Raw genomic sequence first — 18,891 nt, 5'->3', positions numbered from 1 at the left:
GGAGAAGAAGCACAGAGCATTTCTAGTGCTGCTGACAGGGCGTTGGTGGCGTTCCCCAGTGATATGACACCAATGCTTTTAATGAGCCAACCTCCAAGTACAGCGTCACTGATAAATCATTCTACATCGTCCATTTCAATATAATGAGGAGTAACCAATCTGCTTTACATGTAGCCTTCTGGTTACATCATGTTCAAAGCAGAATTCTCATCTGCACCTGGTATATAGCTTGGAAACATTGAATAACTACTATGGATGGAAGGTTTGTCCAGCAAGTATATTCATAACACCAACATAATAATTCAATATTAACCCTTTAGAATTAAAATATAAAATATATTTTTACAACACACTTGTCCACATAAAGGTGTTCAGTTCCTATAGGAACAGGTACCGCTTAAAGCAGTGATAGACCACCGTAGCAAAAATCCTATGTTGCATACTATAAAACGTTTCCAAGTTGCAGCTCAGTTCTTGGCCGATTTTAATTTTCTTCTAAAATATTCGGGTGCTGCCTCGAACAGCCAGTCAGCATCCACGACACACAAGTCTCTCATGTAGCACTTAGAGGTATGAAGAAGTTCATTGTAAATCACACAGGCTGGCTTGCAGTGGAAAAGGATGGACGAGGGGTGTATCGACACGGGCTGGTGCGTCTCAACAGTGGTGTACGTCCCATCTGGCTGCAGCTCTGCGGCATTCATAAAGAGGCCGTGGGCCAAGCACTGTCGGATATTGCGCGTGTCTGTTCTTGATGACTCTATCGGCATTGACATCTGTTATAGAAAAAGAAGCATATTGTCCACGTCATCAGATAGAAGAAGAAGGGCATAAGAAATAAACCAATAAATAGCTATGAGAACTGAGAGGGTCCACCTTAAAAAAATATATCTGGGCAGAGCATTGTGAGATACAGTCAAATAGCTTCTCTTAGCCAATCAGCATCGCCAGAATTTTTGCAATGATGATAATTGGCAGAGAGCATCTGAAAAAGAGAGCTTCCTTGACAATGCATCTACTAGGTGTCCTTAGAAGCAGCATACCAGGCAACTCTGGTACTGGAAGCTGCCGAAAGCAAAACCTTAGCAACCACTAGTTTAACCATTTAGGAGTTGCACTTGTTTACAGCATGTTTCTCTCACAACAGTGGTGCTTTAATTTGATGCTCCGAAACCAACATTTAATCCTAAAAGCGTTGTCTATTTAATGTAATAATCTAATAGCTTTTCTAATATACTTTAATTAAAAAGTCTTCAGCGCTCCCTCTCTACTCTCTATCAATGTTATATTTAATTTTTTTACCGACTTCCAGTTTGATGGAATTTTGTTTTGAGTATCCCAGCATGCACTGGGGATTCTCAAACAGGACATCCTCAGGGGGCAGAGACAGGGCCGTGGAGTCGGTAAGCCAAACCTCCGACTCAGACTCCCTCATACATGGCTCATGTTTAAGTGATCAATTTACTGTAGCACAGATTCATCTCAGCTAAAAGTCTAGATCCATAGACCAGGAATAGGACAGACATTTATAGGACACTTCATAACTTTCCCAAATTCTTATGAAAAAATATTCCCCACAAACTGCATTGAACTACTGTACCCAATTTATTATATATTTTAGGAGTTGGAGTCAGTCCATTTTATACCGACTCTACCAAAATGGACACAGACTTCGACTCCACAGCCCTGGGCAGAGGCTGCAGTCACAACCACCCTTAAGCAAAGTGTCATCAGTGACGTCCGTTTCAGGGGGTGGGCTAGTCCCAGTTCTACTGAACATGCACTGGTTGTCAATTCTGACATATGCCGAGTATGAGCTCCCTTGTTACAGTTCAATATTCTTTTCAGTGCAGTGATAGTGCGCTCCCTCACCGGCTCTAATGAGAAGAGCTGGCAAGAGAGCGCACTGTCAGTACGCATTGTAAGGAGGAGAAAGTCCCATCACTTTCGATGAGCATTGCCAATCTCTGCTTTTCCTGCTTGCAGCTTTCTCTCTTTAAAGGGAATCTGTCACCCCTGGAACGCGTAATAAGCTATTACTGTGAACACACAGGTGATAGAATTGTTAAAATAGTCCTACCTTTATGCCTCGTAGCTGCTGGTTTGTTGCTGAGAAGTTGACTTTTAATTTTTTATGTTAATTAGTCCTACCAGGCTCCGGGGCGTGTGGTGCCTGGAAGAAAACTCGGCCTCCGGTGTATTTGCGTATCACCCCCCCCCCCAACCCCCATGCACAACACAGTACCATGTGATGTACAGTTATGGCGCCGGAATCCCCTGCCTGTGCCCTGCACTCACGCGATTATGCATACCTTTTCCGCCCTGCTATGGGCAGTGTCTTCACCGTTCTTCTGCACAAGCACGTCACTACTACTGATAATCGCACAAGTGCAGGCAGGGGATTTCGGCACCACAACGCACTGCGCATACATCGGAATTGACAAACAATGCATGCCCAGTAGAGCTGGGACTAGCCCATCCCGTGAAATGGATTTCACGGATGATGCTTTGTTTCAGGGTAGTGACAGAAGCCCCCCCTCCTTATGACATCTCGTTTGAGTATCCCAGCATGCACTGGGGATTGTCAAACAAAATGACATCAAACCGGAAGTAGGTAAAAAAAAATAATCTATAAATAGAGCAGTTAGAGGGAACAGAAGGGACTTTTTAATTAAAGTATACTAGAAAAGATATTAGATTATTACATTACACAGACATTTAGGTTTAAAATCAATATTATTTTCAGACCACCTCTTTAATAGAACTTGTCAAATATATTAGAAAGTAGATGGATACCTTTATACAAATGTCTCTGAGTTGAGCACGAACTTCCGAAACCAGCATCATATTTCTGCCGTTAACAAAATTCTCTCTGCACCACTCCTGCAAGAGAACAAAACCATTTTAGATATAGTGTTAATATCCATCACTGCAGGTGGCAGTCAAGTGAACCTATCATTATATACCCATCACTCCCAAGGGGAGGTTTCTATCTACTATATCTGTGAGATTATATTCTCTCTCGCATAAGGTGGCTATGATCGCATACCACCCAATGTGTATAGGAAGTTCCCCCTTGCAGTAGATGTCAGAGTAAAGAAGGATTTGACATTTTGAAAGCTTGTATTCTTGTGATTTTCATAAGTTTACCATCTTGTATTGGTCACCTGAGATGGCAGTTAGGATTAGTACAGTTTAAGTAAATTAGTGATGCGTACAAAGTAAACATTGTCTGACCAAGATTGATAAATGCCTGAGCAACTCAATAGACCAAAGTGTGAAAGAAAATAGTGTCACCTCCCCCCACCCCTAATCCCTACACCTAGTAAGAAACTGGTCATCTCTCCCTCCATCCTCCCCATCCATCTCACCTCCTCCTCAGAACTATTCCTCAACATTCAATCCTGTGTCTTCAAATACAGACAGTCCTCTCCTGCTCCCACCTTCTCTACTCCTCCTCACTGCCGGCGATATCTCCCAAAATCCTGGTCCTCCTCACCACATCCCTACAGTGACTTCTACCTCCTAACCACGATCTGCCAGCCCCTGCTTCCCCAATCCCACTCACAGGAGCCATTTGGAACGCTCGCTGTCTGCAACAAACTTTCATACATCCATGATCTTTTCATTACTAACAAACTTTCCTTCCTCGGCATCACCAAAACCTGGCTCACCCCCTCTGACACAGCCTCTCCAGCTGCACTTTCGTACGGTGGATACCATCTTTCTCACACACCCGCCCCATTGGCAAGCATGGCGGAGGAGTTGGTTTTCTCCTGTTAGAGAACAGCTCCTACACCCCAATTCCACTGCCACCCTCCCCTCTTTTGAGGTGCACTGTGTGCACATCTAATCCCCCTCCAACTGGCCATTTACAGCCCCTCAGGGTCAGCCACCAGCTTCTTTGACCACTTCACCACCTGACTGCTTCATTTCCTTTCCGCTAACATCCCCACTATCATCATGGGCGACTTCAACATCCCCATTGACACTTCCGTCTCAACTGCCTCAAAGCTTCTATCTCTCATGTCCTCTTTCGGCCCCACTCAATGGTCTTCGGCAGCCACTCACAACGATGGCCACACTCGACCACATTTTCATTTTGTTCCCCATCTAACCTCTCCAACTCACCTCTCCCTCTTTCTGACCACAACCTACTTACATTCTCTTCCCTCTCCTCTCCAGGTCCACAACCCCCACTCCACAAACCTGCACACCCTCGCAGTAATCTTAAACACCTTAATCTAAACTCACTCTCTGAATCCATTCTCCTTCTTACAGACATAAGTTCCTTACACAATGCAGATGCTGCTACCGCTTTATATAACACCACGATAGCTGCAGCTCTCGAATTGGCCGCCCCTCTCAAGTATACCAAAGCTCCCAAAATTAACATGCAACCTTGGCACATCAACCTGACCAAAGAACTGAGGCAGGCTTCCAGAGTTGCTGAGCAGAGATGGAAAAGATCCCACTCCAAAGAGCACTTCATCACATTCAAACAGTCCCTCATTACTTTCAAGTCCACACTCACTGCAGCAAAGCAAACATACAGTACAGACCAAAAGTTTGGACACACCTTCTCATTTAAAGATTTTTCTGTATTTTCCTGACTATGAAAATTGTACATTCACACTGAAGGCATCAAAACTATGAATTAACACTTGTGGAATTATATACTTAACAAAAAAGTGTGAAACAACTGAAAATATGTCTTATATTCTAGGTTCTTCAAAGTAGCCACCTTTTGCTTTGATGACTGTTTTGCACACTCTTGGCATTGACTTGATGAGCTTCAAGAGGTAGTCACCGGAAATGGTCTTCCAACAATCTTGAAGGAGTTCCCAGAGATGCTTAGCACTTGTTGGCCCTTTTGCCTTCACTCTGCGGTCCAGCTCACCCCAAACCATCTCAATTGGGTTCAGGTCTGGTGACTGTGGAGGCCAGGTCATCTGGCGTAGCACCCCATCACTCTACCTCTTGGTCAAATAGCCCTTACATAGCCTGGAGGTGTGTTTGGGGTCATTGTCCTGTTGAAAAATAAATGATGGTCCAACTAAACGCAAACCGGATGGAATAGCATGCCGCTGCAAGATGCTGTGGTAGCCATGCTGGTTCAGTATGCCTTCAATTTTGAATAAATCCCCAACAGTGTCACCAGCAAAGCACCATCACACCTCCTCCTCCTCCATGCTTTACGGTGGGAACCAGGCATGTAGAGTCCATCCGTTCACCTTTCCTCGTCGCACAAAGACACGGTGGTTGGAACCAAAGATCTCAAATTTGGACTCATCAGACCAAAGCACAGATTTCCACTGGTCTAATGTCCATTCCTTGTGTTCTTTAGCCCAAACAAGTCTCTTCTGCTTGTTGCCTGTCCTTAGCAGTGGTTTCCTAGCAGCTATTTTACCATGAAGGCCTGCTGCACAAAGTGTCCTCTTAACAGTTGTTGAAGAGATGTGTCTGCTGCTAGAACTCTGTGTGGCATTGACCTGGTCTCTAATCTGAGCTGCTGTTAACCTGCGATTTCTGAGGCTGGTGACTCGGATAAACTTATCCTCATAAGCAGAGGTGACTCTTGGTCTTCCTTTCCTGGGGCGGTCCTCATGTGAGCCAGTTTCTTTGTAGTTCTTGATGGTTTTTGCAACTGCACTTGGGGACACTTTCAAGGTTTTCCCAATTTTTCGCACTGACTGACCTTCATTTCTGAAAGTAATGATGGCCACTCGTTTTTCTTTACTTAGCTGCTTTTTTCTTTCCATAATACAAATTCTAACAGTCTATTCAGTAGGACTATCAGCTGTGTATTCACCAGACTTCTGCACAACACAACTGATGGTCCCAACCCCATTTATAAGGCAAGAAATCCCACTTATTAAACCTGACAGGGCACACTTGTGAAGTGAAAGCCATTTCCGGTGACTACCTCTTGAAGCTCATCAAGAGAATGCCAAAAGTGTGGAAAGCAGTCATCAAAGCAAAAGGTGGTTACTTTGAAGAACCTAGAATATAAGACATATTTTCAGTTGTTTTACACTTTTTTTTTTAAGTATATATTTCCACATGTGTTAATTCATAATTTTGTTGCCTTTAGTGTGAATGTACAATTTTCATAGTCAGGACAATACAGAAAAATCTTTAAATGAGAAGGTGTGTCCAAACTTTTGGTCTGTACTGTACTTCTCATCACTCACATCTTCCCGGTCTCACAACCCTAAACAGCGATTAAACACTTTCAATTCTCTCCTCCGTCCCCCAGTGCCTCCTCCCTCTCCTCATCTCAACTGAAGACTTTGCCTCATTCTTCAACCAGATGATTGATAACATCAGATAAAGCTTTGGCCTACAGCCCCTCCTCATAATTACTCAGCCCTTCTCCTCCAAAACCAGCTTCTCCGCCATCACGGAAGATGAACTTTCTGCTCTACTCTCAACCCGATCCCGTCCCACCTCACCCCAACCAGAATCCCACAATGTCTGTCCATTATTTCATCCTTCCTCTCTGCTAGATTTCTAAAACTTAACATGGACAAAACAAAATTCATCATCTCTCCCCCCCCCCCATCTCACTCAACTACCTCCAACAGACCTATCAATTAAAGTAAATGGCTGCTCACTCTCCCGGGTCCCACAAGCTCGCTGCCTCAGGGTAACCCTGGACTCTAATCTCTTCTTCACATCACATATCCAAGCCCTTTCCTCTTCCGGCCGACTCCAACTCAAAAATATTTCCTGGATCCGCACATTCCTTACTCAAGAATCTGCAAAAACACAAGTGCACGCCCTCATCATCTCCCGCCTCGACTTCTGCAACCTCCTGCTCTGTGGCCTCCCTTCTACCACTCTCGCACCCCTCCAATCTATCCTAAACTCTGCTGCCCGACTAATTTACCTGTCTCCCTGATATTCCCCGGCCTCTCCCCTCACTAGCTCCCCATTACCCAGAGACTCCAGTTCAAATCCCTAACCATGGCATACAAAGCCATTCACAACCTGTCTCCTCCATATATCTGTGACCTAGTCTCCCGGTACATACCTACACGCAACCTCCGATCCTCACAAGATCTCCTTCTCTACTCCCCTCTTATCTCCTCTTCCCATAATCGCATACAAGATTTCTCCCGTGCATCCCCCTACTCTGGAACACTCTACCCCAACATATCAGACTCTTGCCTACCGTGGAAACCTTCAAAGGGAATCTGAAGACCTACCTCTTCCGAAAAGCCAACAACCTACAGTAACCATCGCTCCACCATACCACTGCGTAACCAGCTCTGCCCCCACCTACTGTATCCTCACCCATCCCTGGTAGATTGTGAGCCCTTGCGGGCAGGGTCCTCTCTTCCTGTACCAGTCAGCGACTTCTATTGTCCAAGATTATTGTAATTGTTTTTTGTTTGTTTTTTATTATGCATACCCCTTTTCACATCTAAAGTGCCATGGAATAAATGTGAGTTATAATAATAATAATGAAAATATGTCTTGCATTGGTAACCTGTGTTCATACTTCTGTGGTGGAAGAAAAGCTGAACTTTGGGATCCTGAAAAACGCCGCAAAAGAAACGCCGCAAAAATGCACCAAACCTGCGTTTTTGACGCTGCTGCTTTCCTGCCAAGAGATCAGGTTTTGCTGCAGAAAAAAACTCAAACACCTAGTGTGTACATAGCCTTATACTCACAGCGCGGTCTGATGGGAGTTTCTGGTCTTGATCCGGCGCCTCCTCTCTTCTTACGATCGCCATCCTCCTACCCTGCTTCATGTGGAGGACGCATCCTACGTCATCCACACAGTGTCCCACAATCGCGCTTCTGGCATACCTCTCTCTGCCCTGCTGATAGCAGAGCAAAGCACTGTAGCGCTGGCTTTACCTACGGGTCATCGGCGCTCCTTGGCCTTTCCCGACGCATGTGCACAACAGTACTTTGCTCTGCCCTCAGTAGGGCAGAGAAAAGTGCATCTGCACTGGACACTATACGAATGACATAGAATGCGAGATCCACAAGAAGCTGGGCAGGAAGACAGTAATCATAAGAAGAGAGGAGGCGTCGGATGAAGACCGCAGATCCCTATCGGACCGGACAGTCTGCGAGTATAATAAAAGTTCCTTTTTGTGCCTTGCCATACTTTATATGGGGAAAACCTGCTGACCGCTTCCCTTTAACATAACTCCCAAAAACCACTCTGTTCATTTCTGTGGGGAAGAATTTGGTAGAATAAGCATGCAGGCAGGGCTCATGGGACCTCTTTAGCCCTATAGTTGAAGATCCAAAAAGTGGGACCTGCACCTATTAAGCATATACATCATGTATAAACCATAAATGTTGACGATGGTAATGCCCATTTAATTAGTAAAATCATACTTAAACTGCATTTCTTTTAACACTAGAATAAAGATATGTTGCAAATGTTATACCAGCAGAACACTTGCCTTGTTTTTGCCCAGGTTTTTGAATGCCCGGTAGATGTTAAGTAAAGTGATATGATCGCCCTCGCTAGAAATGAACTTCTTGCGTACTGCTTGCACTTCATCCCGTTTGGCAGGAGGATTATGAAGAACACTGTCCACGGACAGCAATGCCACAATAGTCAGGATCTCCTCCGTGCAGTGAAATTTTGTGGAAATGAGAATAGTCTACAAGGAAAAAGAAAAATGTAAAGTTAATGCCTAGTTAAATTGACCCGTTCTTAGCAAAAAATAGAAGAACCAGTGATATAGTATGTAGAGTGGTTTTTACTGTCTTTTAGTGATATGTAGAAGTATACAGAACAGCTAACAGCATGAACCATGGCTAGTCCAAGCTGCTACTCGGGGTACATAAAGACATCAACCTCAGGCATTTTGTAGATGTCCTGACATATTTTATATATGTAATATGCAAATACAGTAAAATTCTCTATTTGTAAAGCAAATAGTTACCTTTGAAAATTTAGGCTCCAAAGGAAAAGAAGCCATTTTCCTCCCTAGTGACGTAAGAATTATCTGATCCTCTTTTCTTTCCACTGCACCAAGCAGGTCCAACTGCTCAATGGCCGACCGTATGGAATCTGAAAAAGAAAAAAAAAATTGCATTAAATGTAATATTTCACCAAAGAAATACTGTACCAAGATCCTATAGAAATAAAAAACCCGTAATGAACCCAGCAGCGCTTGGTTTGCACTGAGCCTGATCATTTGTGGGTATACCAGGAATCTGGAAAATAGATCAATACTAAAGTCCTGTAAAACTGACTTAAACCAGTCTGTGTCAACATTTTCACAGTCAGAGTTGAAAAACCAATAGAGATTGAGAAAAAAGATTTGCAGAGCACTGGTCCAGCGGCCACTTCAGTAGTCTGTGACCAGAGCCCTGTGGAACCTCCTCCTATCTGGCAGTGTCCTGGGCCTCTTCTGATTAGTAGGCACGGCTCGGACTAACCAAGTGGCTGCTGTACTAGGGCAAATCTTTTTTCTCAATTCTAAGAGCCAACATGCACTCCTGTTAGATTATCTAGCCTTCACTACAACCTTTTTTAGTGTAAGCCCATACCTGGTGAGGGTTTCGATACAAAATCAAAGGTGAGGATGTTAGGAACTCTCAAGACAAGAAGCTGCAGCACCACACTGGCCAGATTACATCTGCATGAAAACAAAACACATTTTACATTTTTTTCTGATCAGTTTTCCTAAAAGCGTACAGTACAATGGTAACATCTTGTTTTATTACCAGAAGTCATGACTATTCATAATTATTTATAGCTGTTTTTTTTTTTAAACTTAAGAGTTCCTTTGAGGTGAGGAGGTCTTCAAATCCGATTACTTGTTAAAAAGAAGTGTAGGCACTTTATTAATATAAAGTTAAAGGGATTTTGTGCGTATTACTATTAAAACTAAAAATCAGTGGAGATCCAACTGATGGCACTCACACTAATTACCAAATCACATTACATATGCCATAAAACTGGTACCTTTATTTATTTCACTCACTTATATAGCGCCATTAATTCCACAGCACTTTACAGACATTATGGGCACTGTCCCCATAATCTACATTCCCTATCAGTATGTCTTTGGAGTGTGGGAGGAAACTCACTCAAACACAGGGAGAACATACAAACTCCTTGCAGATGTTGTCCTTGGTGGGATTTGAACCTAGGACCCGCGTTTTGCAAAGCAACAGTGCTAGCCACTGAGCCACCGTGCTTGCCCTGGGATAATTATTGGCCCTCACAGATTTTTAGCATGTTCTCCTGCCAAGAAGCTTTATTATAATCAGCTTTCGTTTACAATTACAGTATATTTTACTTCAATCTATTTATACGCAGTCTTGAAAACCTCTACAACTTACCTCTGTATCTCTGGGACTGTCATTTTCTCAAGTTTCTCAAACTCATCCTCTGTGTAGAGTCTATAGCATATGCCACTATTTTCTCTACCTGCTCTTCCAGTTCTTTGCCAGGCCTGGGCCTTTGATACCCGCTGCACTGCTAGAATCTCAAGGCCACTTTCTATGGTGACAAATGTAATGCATCAATATCAGAAAATTACCAGATCCAGACGAAGTCTAGTATTTACACGAATCACTTTTAAATATTAGATTAATTGTACAGTGGGTACAGAAAGTTTTCAGACCCCTTTAAATTTTTCACTCTTTATTTCATTGCAGCCATTTGGTAAAAAAAAAATTCTCATTAAAGTACACTCTGCACCCCATCTTGACTGAAAAAAAACCCCCAGAAAATGTAGAAATTTTTTGCAAGCTTATTAAAAAAAACCTGAAATATCACATGGTGATAAGTATTCAGACCCTTTGCTCAGACATTCATATTTAAGTTACATGCTGTCCACTTCCTTGTGATCCTCCTTGAGATGGCTCTACTCCTTCATTGGAGTCCAGCTGTGTTTAATTAAACTGATAGGACTTGATTTGGAAAGGCACACACCTGTCTATATAAGAGCTCACAGCTCACGTCAGACCAAATGAGAATCATGAGCTCAAAGGAACTGCTCAGAGACAGAATTGTGGCAAGGCACAGATCTGGCCAAGGTTCCAAAAGAATTTCTGCATTACTAAAGGTTCCTAAGAACACAGTGGCCTCCATACTTAAATGGAAGAAGTTTGGGACCACCTGAAGTCTTCCTAGACCTGGCCGTCCAGCCAAACTGAGCAATCGTGGGAGAAGAGCCTTGGTGAGGGAGGTAAAGAAGAACCCCAAGATCACTGTAGCTGAGCTCCAGAGATGCCGTAGGGAGTTGGAAGAAAGTTCCACAAAGTCAACTATCACTGCAGCCCTCCACCAGTTGGGCCTTTATGGCAGAGTGGCCCGACGGAAGCCTCTCCTCAGTGCAAGATATATGAAAGCCCACATAGAGTTTGCTCAAAAACACATGAAGGACTCTCAGACTATGAGAAATAAGATTCTCTGGTCTGATGAGACGAAGATAGGACTTTTTGGTGATAATTATAAGCAGTACGTGTGGAGAAAACCAGGCACTGCTCATCACTTAACCAATACAATCCCAACAGTGAAACATGGTGGTGGCAGCATCATGCTATGGGGGTGTTTTTCAGCTGCAGGGACAGGACAACTGGTTGCAATTGAAGGAAACATGAATGCGGCCAAGTACAGAGATATCCTGGATGAAAACCTCTGTATATAAAAAAAATTTACATATTTTTTATTGTAACACAGGAGAAGAGAGAGAAAAAGAGAGAGAGAGAGAGAAAAAGAGAGAGAGAGAGAGAGAGAAAAAGAGAGAGAGAGAGAGAGAAAAAGAGAGAGAGAGAGAGAGAAAAAGAGAGAGAGAGAGAGAGAGAAAAAGAGAGAGAGAGAGAGAGAAAAAGAGAGAGAGAAAAAAAGAGAGAGAAAAAAAGAGAGAGAGAGAAAAAGAGAGAGAGAGAAAAAGAGAGAAAAAGAGAGAAAAAGAGAGAAAAAGAGAGAAAAAGAGAGAGAAAAAGAGAGAGAGAGAGAAAAAGAGAGAGAGAGAGAAAAAGAGAGAGAGAAAAAGAGAGAGAGAAAAAGAGAGAGAGAAAAAGAGAGAGAGAGAAAAAGAGAGAGAGAGAAAAAGAGAGAGAGAGAAAAAGAGAGAGAGAAAAAGCGAGAGAGAAAAAGAGAGAAAAAGCGAGAGAAAAAGCGAGAGAAAAAGCGAGAGAAAAAGCGAGAGAAAAAGCGAGAGAAAAAGCAGAGAAAAAAGAGAGAAAAAAAGAGAGAAAAAAGAGAGAAAAAAGAGAGAAAAGAGAGAGAATAAAGAGAGAGAATAAAGAGAGAGAATAAAGAGAGAGAATAAAGAGAGAGAATAAAGAGAGAGAATAAAGAGAGAGAATAAAGAGAGAGAATAAAGAGAGAGAAAAAGAGAGAGGGTGCACAGTAAGAGAATATATTGCTTTGACCAAAACAGGGCTTACATAACACTGAAACTGCTAACAAAGACATTGGCAGCAGCACTGGAATGGCAGGGGGAACGGAATTTTTTATTAATTAATTTATTTACACACAGGGGTTGTCTATATAATTAAAAAAAATAAATACACTTATCTGGCATACACCTTTAAGGCCCCGTCACACTTAGCGACAGGGATCGTTGCTGCGTCGCTATGTGATCGCTGGTGAGCTGTCAAACAGGCAGGCTCACCAGCGATCAGGGGAGCAGCGACATCGTGGAAAGAATCTTGCTCCTGCTCCTGAAGCAGGAGCAGGCTGGTAACCATGATAAACATCGGGTTACTAGGGGCACACGCGCACCTAGTAACCCGCTGTTTATCATGGTTACCACTCTGCTACGGTGACTCAGCAGCGATCTCGCTAGCAATCTCGCTATATGAGACGGGGGCTTTAGGAAGCTAAGCCCTAGACCCCAGATCACTTGAATGAACATAATCTTTTTATTAAAAACAATGACAGATATTTGTTGTCAAGATCACAGAAACATGTAAGAAGGGTATATCACACAGTGGCAAGCTACGAACACCTACCAGGGTTATACTTCTTTGCTTTCACCATGCCGGTATCTACTACATATTTGATTCCTGTTATAGTAATGGAAGTCTCAGCAATATTGGTGGAAAGAATAACCTTACGATGATCCTGAAAAACACACAAATGACGCTATTTCGGGATTTCATGGTTGTGCTGAATGTAAGCAAGTACTGTATCTGCCCGAGCACTGGAGACACTGGTGCAAGAAAGTCTCTTCTTTGCCACACTTACCTTTGGGGCATTTTGGAATACACGGAGCTGTTGGGAATGTGGCAGAGAGGCATAGAGTGGCATTACAGTCATCTGAGGACAGCCATCTGGGAGGTGCTTCGCTATGTCTCTGCATGTTTTTGTCATTGCTTCAATTTCTTCCTGACCGGTCAAAAACACTAGAATGTCATGAGATGCTGGCGCTTCCTAAGGGGAAAAATATGGCATGCATTATAATTTAGCCTGTACTATGTCTCAGAGTTTAACTTAAATGCTGTTTTTCCATGGCTGTGTTACGTGACACTAAGGACCTAACATAATACTATTAGAAATAAAATAATAATTATAATAAAATGTTTTGAATTGACTGTTTTTAGTCAACTCTTCCCAAATAATAAAATAAAAAGTAATCAAGTTGTATGTGCACCACAACAATACCAATAAAAATTACAGCTTACCTCACAAAAAGCATTGCATCAATTTGGTATTGCCAGAATAAGGCCACGGCCCTCATATCAGTATTTGGTCAGTATTTTTTTCTCAGGAGTGGGAGCCAAAACCAGGTGAGGAACAATCAGAGAAAAGGTATAATAGAAACAAGTCATCAATTCTGCATTTATCACCCACTCCTGAGAAAAAATACTGATCAAATACTGATAGTGGGGCCGTGGCCTTATACTGACCCGCAGCATAATCTTAACATGTCATTTTTACTGCAGTGAATGCTACAGTGCATTATGAAAGTATTTGGCCCCCTTGAACTTTTCTACCTTTTGCCACATTTCTGGTTTCAAACAAAGATATAAAATTCTAATTTTTTTGGGGGAAGAATCAACAAGTGGGACACAATCGTGAAGTGGAACGAAATTTATTGGATATTTTAACCCCTTTACAACCCAAGGTGGTTTGCACGTTAATGACCAGGCCAATTTTTACAATTCTGACCACTGTCACTTTATGAGGTAATTACCCTGGAACGCTTCAACGGATCCCCCCCGATTCTGAGATTGTTTTTTCGTGACATATTGTACTTCATGATTGTGGTAAAATTTCTTCGATATCACTTGCGTTTATTTGTGAAAAAAAACGGAAATTTGGCGAAAATTTAGAAAATTTTGCAATTTTCAAAATTTGAATTTTTATGCCCTTAAATCAGAGAGATATGTCACACAAAAGAGTTAATAAATAACATTTCCCACATGTCTACTTTACATCACCACAATTTTGGAACCAAAATTTTTTTAAGTTAGGGAGCTATAAGGGTTAAAAGTTGACCAGCGATTTCTCATTTTTCCAACAAAATTTACAAAACCATTTTTTTAGGGACCACATCACATTTGAAGTCACTTTGAGAGGTCTTTATGACAGAAAATACCCAAAAGTGACACCATTCTAAAAACTGCACCCCTCAAGGTGCTCAAAACCACATTCAAGAACTTTATTAACCCTTCAGGTGCTTCACAGGAATTTTTGGAATGTGGAAGAAAAAAATGAACATTTAACTTTTTTCACAAAAATGTTACTTTAGACCCATTTTTTTTTATTTTCGCAGGGGTAACAGGTAAAAATGGACTGCAAAATTTGTTGTGCAATTTCCCCTGGGCAAGCAGATACCCCATATGTGGGGAAAAAACACTGTTTGGGCGCACGGCAGGGCTCAGAAGGGAAGGAGCGCCATTTGACTTTTTGATTGTAAAATTTGCTTGAATAATTAGCGGACGCCATGTTGCGTTTGGAGAGCCCCTGATGTGCCTAAACAGTGGAGCTCCCCCACAAGTGACCCCATCTTGGAAACTAGACCCCCCAAGGCACCTATCTAGATGCATAGTGAGCACTTGGAACCCTCAGGTGCTTCACAAATTGATTCATAAAAATGAAAAAGTGGAAAAAAAAATACTTTTTCATTTTTACGAATCAATTTGTGAAGCACCTAGGGGTTCCAAGTTCTCACTATGCATTTAGATAGGTGCCTTGGAGGGTCTAGTTTCCAAAATGGTGTCACTTGTGGGGGAGCTCCACTGTTTAGGCACATCAGGGGCTCTCCAAACGCAACATGGTGTCCGCTAACAATTTGAGCCGATTTTCCATTCAATTTGTTAGCGGACACCATGTCGCGTTTGGAGAGCCCCTGATGTGCCTAAACAGTGGAGCTCCCCCACAAGTGACCCCATTTTGGAAACTATACCCCTCAAGGATTTTATTAAGGGGTATAGCGAACATTTTGAACCCAGAGGTACGACACAGAATTTGATAACATTAGGTCATCATATTGAATAAGTTGTCATTACTCTTGATCGCAAGTGCTCGCTACTTGAGTTTGCATCGGGTACTCAGGTATGCACCATGTATCACGGGTGCTCAAGTGAAATGCTCGAGTCCCCACCCGCATGTTTCACGGTTATTAGACACCCCCAAAAAAACATGCGGGGATCGCTCGTGCATGGCAGGCAATCCCCGCGAGTTTTTTTTGGCCGCGAAGCATATGGGGCGGAGACTCGAGCACCCGCGATACTTAGTGCATACCCGAAGCAAACTCAAGTAGCGAGCACTTGCGCTCAACACTAGTCGCCATATCGTCATCTTTTTTCTTTTTTTTTTTTTTTTTTTTTTTACATTGGGAAAAAAAAACAACCCCAACCCTACCTAACATTAGCACAACCCCAACCCCAGCCCTAGCGTTTAGTAAGTGATGAGATTACTTTATTCTTCGGGTCGGTGCGATTACAGCGATACCAGAATCATATCTGGTTTTTATGATTGACAGCTGTCACACACTAAAAGACACATTTTGTAAAATCTAGTTATTGCATCGCCATATTTTGAGAGCTATAATTTTTCCAGATTTTGGCAGACAGTCATGTGACGGCTTGTTTTTTGCGGGATGAGTTGATGTTTTTATTGGTGCCATTTTCAAGCACGTGACATTTTTTGATCGCTTTCTATTCCTATTTTTGGGAGGCAGAATAAACAAAAAAACAACAATTCAGGAATTGTGTTTTTTTACATTTTTTTATTCTGTTCCGCGTGTGGTAAAATTGATAAGGTAGCTTTATTCTTCGGGTCAGTACGTTTACAGCGGTACCACATTTATATAGTTTTTCTATGTTTTGGCGCTTTTACACAGTAAAAGCTATTTTATAGAAAAAATTATTTTTTTGCATCGCTTTATTCTGAGAGCTCTAACTTTTTGATTTTTCGGATGATGGAGCTGTACGGCGGCTTGTTTTTTGCGGGACGAGATGACGTTTTCAGCGGTACCATTTTTATTTATATTCGTCTTTTTGATCGCGTGTTATTCCATTTTTTGTTTTGCGGTATGATGATAAAGCATTGTTTTTTGCTTTGTTTTTTTTTTTTTTTTTACCGTGTTCACTAAAGGGGTTAACTAGTGGACCAGTTTTCTAGGTCAGGTCGTTACGGACACGGCGATACCAAATGTGTGTACTTTTATTGTTTGTTTGTTTTTTCATAATAATATTTATTGATGGGTACATTATATTTTTAGTGGATTATTTTTTTTATTTTTTTTTTATATTTTTACAATTTTTTTTTTCACTTTCAGACAGTTTTTTTACTTTTTTACTTTGTCCCACTATGGGACTTTCACTTTTTTTATTCTGATCGCCTGCATGGCACAGGAATGAAGCACCATCCCTGTGCCATGCAGGCTGTCAGCGCTGGACAGGGAGAAGATAGTTTGGAGATGCACTGCGCATGTCCAAACAATCTTCCTGCTGTCTGGTGACCCGGATGTCGTCATGACGACATCGGGTCGTCATGGCAACACCCGGGAAGCCGCGGCAGACAGCGCTGGACGCCGGAAGAGGAGGTGAGTATCGGCGATCACCTCCCCTTGCCTCCGCAATGCTGCGATCTACTTCGATCGCAGCATTGCAGGGGTTAATGTGTTGGGAGCGGTGCAGGACCGCTCCCTACACATAGTATCGGGTGTCAGCTGTGACAATCAGCTGACACCCGGCGGCGATCGCGCCCGCACAGCCTGTGTGCGCGCGCGATCGCCATGACGTACTAATACGGGTCAGGCTCTTAAAGCCCAGGGCACAGACGTGTATTATTACGTCATTGGCTTTAAAGGGGTTAAACTTTTGTAACAAATTAAAAACTGAAAAGTGGGGCGTGCAATATTATTCGGCCCCTTTACTCTCAGTGCAGCAAACTCACTCCAGAAGTTCAGTGAGGATCTCTGAAGGATCCAATGTTGTCCTAAATGACTGGCAATGATAAATAGAATCCACCTGTGTGTAATCAAGTCTCCGTATAAATGCACCTGCTCTGTGATAGTCTCAGGGTTCTGTTTCAAGTGCAGAGAGCATCATGAAGACCAAGGAACACACCAGGCAGGTCCGAGATACTGTTGGGCCGAAGTTTAAAGCAGGATTTGGGTACAAAAAGATTTCCCAAGTTTTAAACATCTCAAGGAGCACTGTACAAGAGATCATATTGAAATGGAAGGAGTATCAGACCACTGCAAATCTACCAAGACCCGGCCGTCCCTCTGAACTTTCATCTCGAACAAGGAGAAGACTGATCAGAGATGCAGCCAAAAGGCCCATGATCACTCTAGATGAACTGCAGAGATCTACAGCTGAGGTGGGAGAGTCTGTCCATAGGACAACAATCAGTCGTACACTGCACAAATCTGGCCTTCATGAAAGAGTGGCAAGGAGAAAGCCATTTCTCAAAGATATCCAAAGTCTCGTTTGAAGTTTGCCACAAGTGACCTGGGAGACACACCAAACATGTGGAATAAGGTGCTCTGGTCAGATGAAACCAAAATCGAACTTTTTGGCCACAATGCAAAACGATATGTTTGTCGTAAAAACAACACAGCTCATCACCCTCAAAACACCATCCCCACTGTCAAACGTGGTGGTAGCAGCATCATGGTTTGGGCCTGCTTTTCTTCAGCAGGGACAGGGAAGATGGACGGAGCCAAATACAGGACCATTCTGGAAGAAAACCTGTTGGGAGTCTGCAAAAGACCTGAGACTGGGACGGAGATTTATCTTCCAACAAGACAATGATCCCAAACATAAAGCAAAATCTACAATTGAATGGTTCAAAAATAAACGTATCCAGGTGTTAGAATGGCCAAGTCAAAGTCCAGACCTGAATCCAATCGAGAATCTGTGGAAAGAGTTGAAAACTGCTGTTCACAAACGCCCTCCATCCAACCTCAATGAGCTCGAGCTGTTTTGCAAGGAAGAATGGGCAGGAATTTCAGCCTCTCGATGTGCAAAACTGATAGAGACATACCCCAAGCGACTTGCAGCTGTAATGGCAGCAAAAGGTGGCGCTACAAAGTATTAAGTCAAGGGGGCCGAATAATATTGCACGCCCCACTTTTCAGTTTTTAATTTGTTAAAAAAGTTTAAAATATCCAATAAATTCCGTTCCACTTCACGATTGTGTCCCACTTGTTGATTCTCCCCCCCCAAAATTTGAATTTTATATCTTTATGTTTAAAGCCAGAAAGGTGGCAAAAGGTAGAAAAGTTCAAGGGGGCCAAATACTTTCACAATGCACTGTACATCTCCAAATTTATTTTTTTTCAGTACATTGTATTATAAATTAAATAGTGAGAAAAACTGCAACTCATTCTGCAAAATACAAACCCACACGTAGCTATTTCAGCGCAAGAATAAGGCCACGGCCCCACTATCAGTATTTGGTCAGTATTTTTTCTCAGGAGTGGGTGATAGAAA

General features: G+C 42.5%; 1 protein-coding gene across 1 annotated transcript in view; it reads right to left on the bottom strand.

Annotated features, from left to right (window-relative positions):
* Positions 1-315: 315 nt before the first annotated feature.
* DHX33 (DEAH-box helicase 33) overlaps positions 316-18,891 on the bottom strand; it is a 90,106-nt gene continuing 71,530 nt past the window's right edge. The window contains exons 5-12 of the mRNA XM_073665236.1: positions 13,187-13,372; positions 12,952-13,063; positions 10,327-10,486; positions 9,529-9,617; positions 8,919-9,046; positions 8,430-8,633; positions 2,797-2,883; positions 316-776 (exon numbers count right to left, since the gene is read on the bottom strand). Of these exons, the coding sequence (XP_073521337.1) occupies positions 468-776; positions 2,797-2,883; positions 8,430-8,633; positions 8,919-9,046; positions 9,529-9,617; positions 10,327-10,486; positions 12,952-13,063; positions 13,187-13,372 (1,275 nt within the window). The 3' untranslated portion in view covers positions 316-467. The remainder of the gene's footprint in view (positions 777-2,796; positions 2,884-8,429; positions 8,634-8,918; positions 9,047-9,528; positions 9,618-10,326; positions 10,487-12,951; positions 13,064-13,186; positions 13,373-18,891) is intronic.

This window comes from Phyllobates terribilis, unplaced genomic scaffold, assembly GCF_046119375.1.
Source record: "Phyllobates terribilis strain yellow unplaced genomic scaffold, ASM4611937v1 Scaffold_2__4_contigs__length_985480577, whole genome shotgun sequence".
NCBI classification, from domain to species: Eukaryota; Metazoa; Chordata; class Amphibia; order Anura; family Dendrobatidae; genus Phyllobates; species Phyllobates terribilis.
Note: the sequence above shows the minus strand (reverse complement) of the source record. Positions and strands in the feature narration are given on the sequence as shown.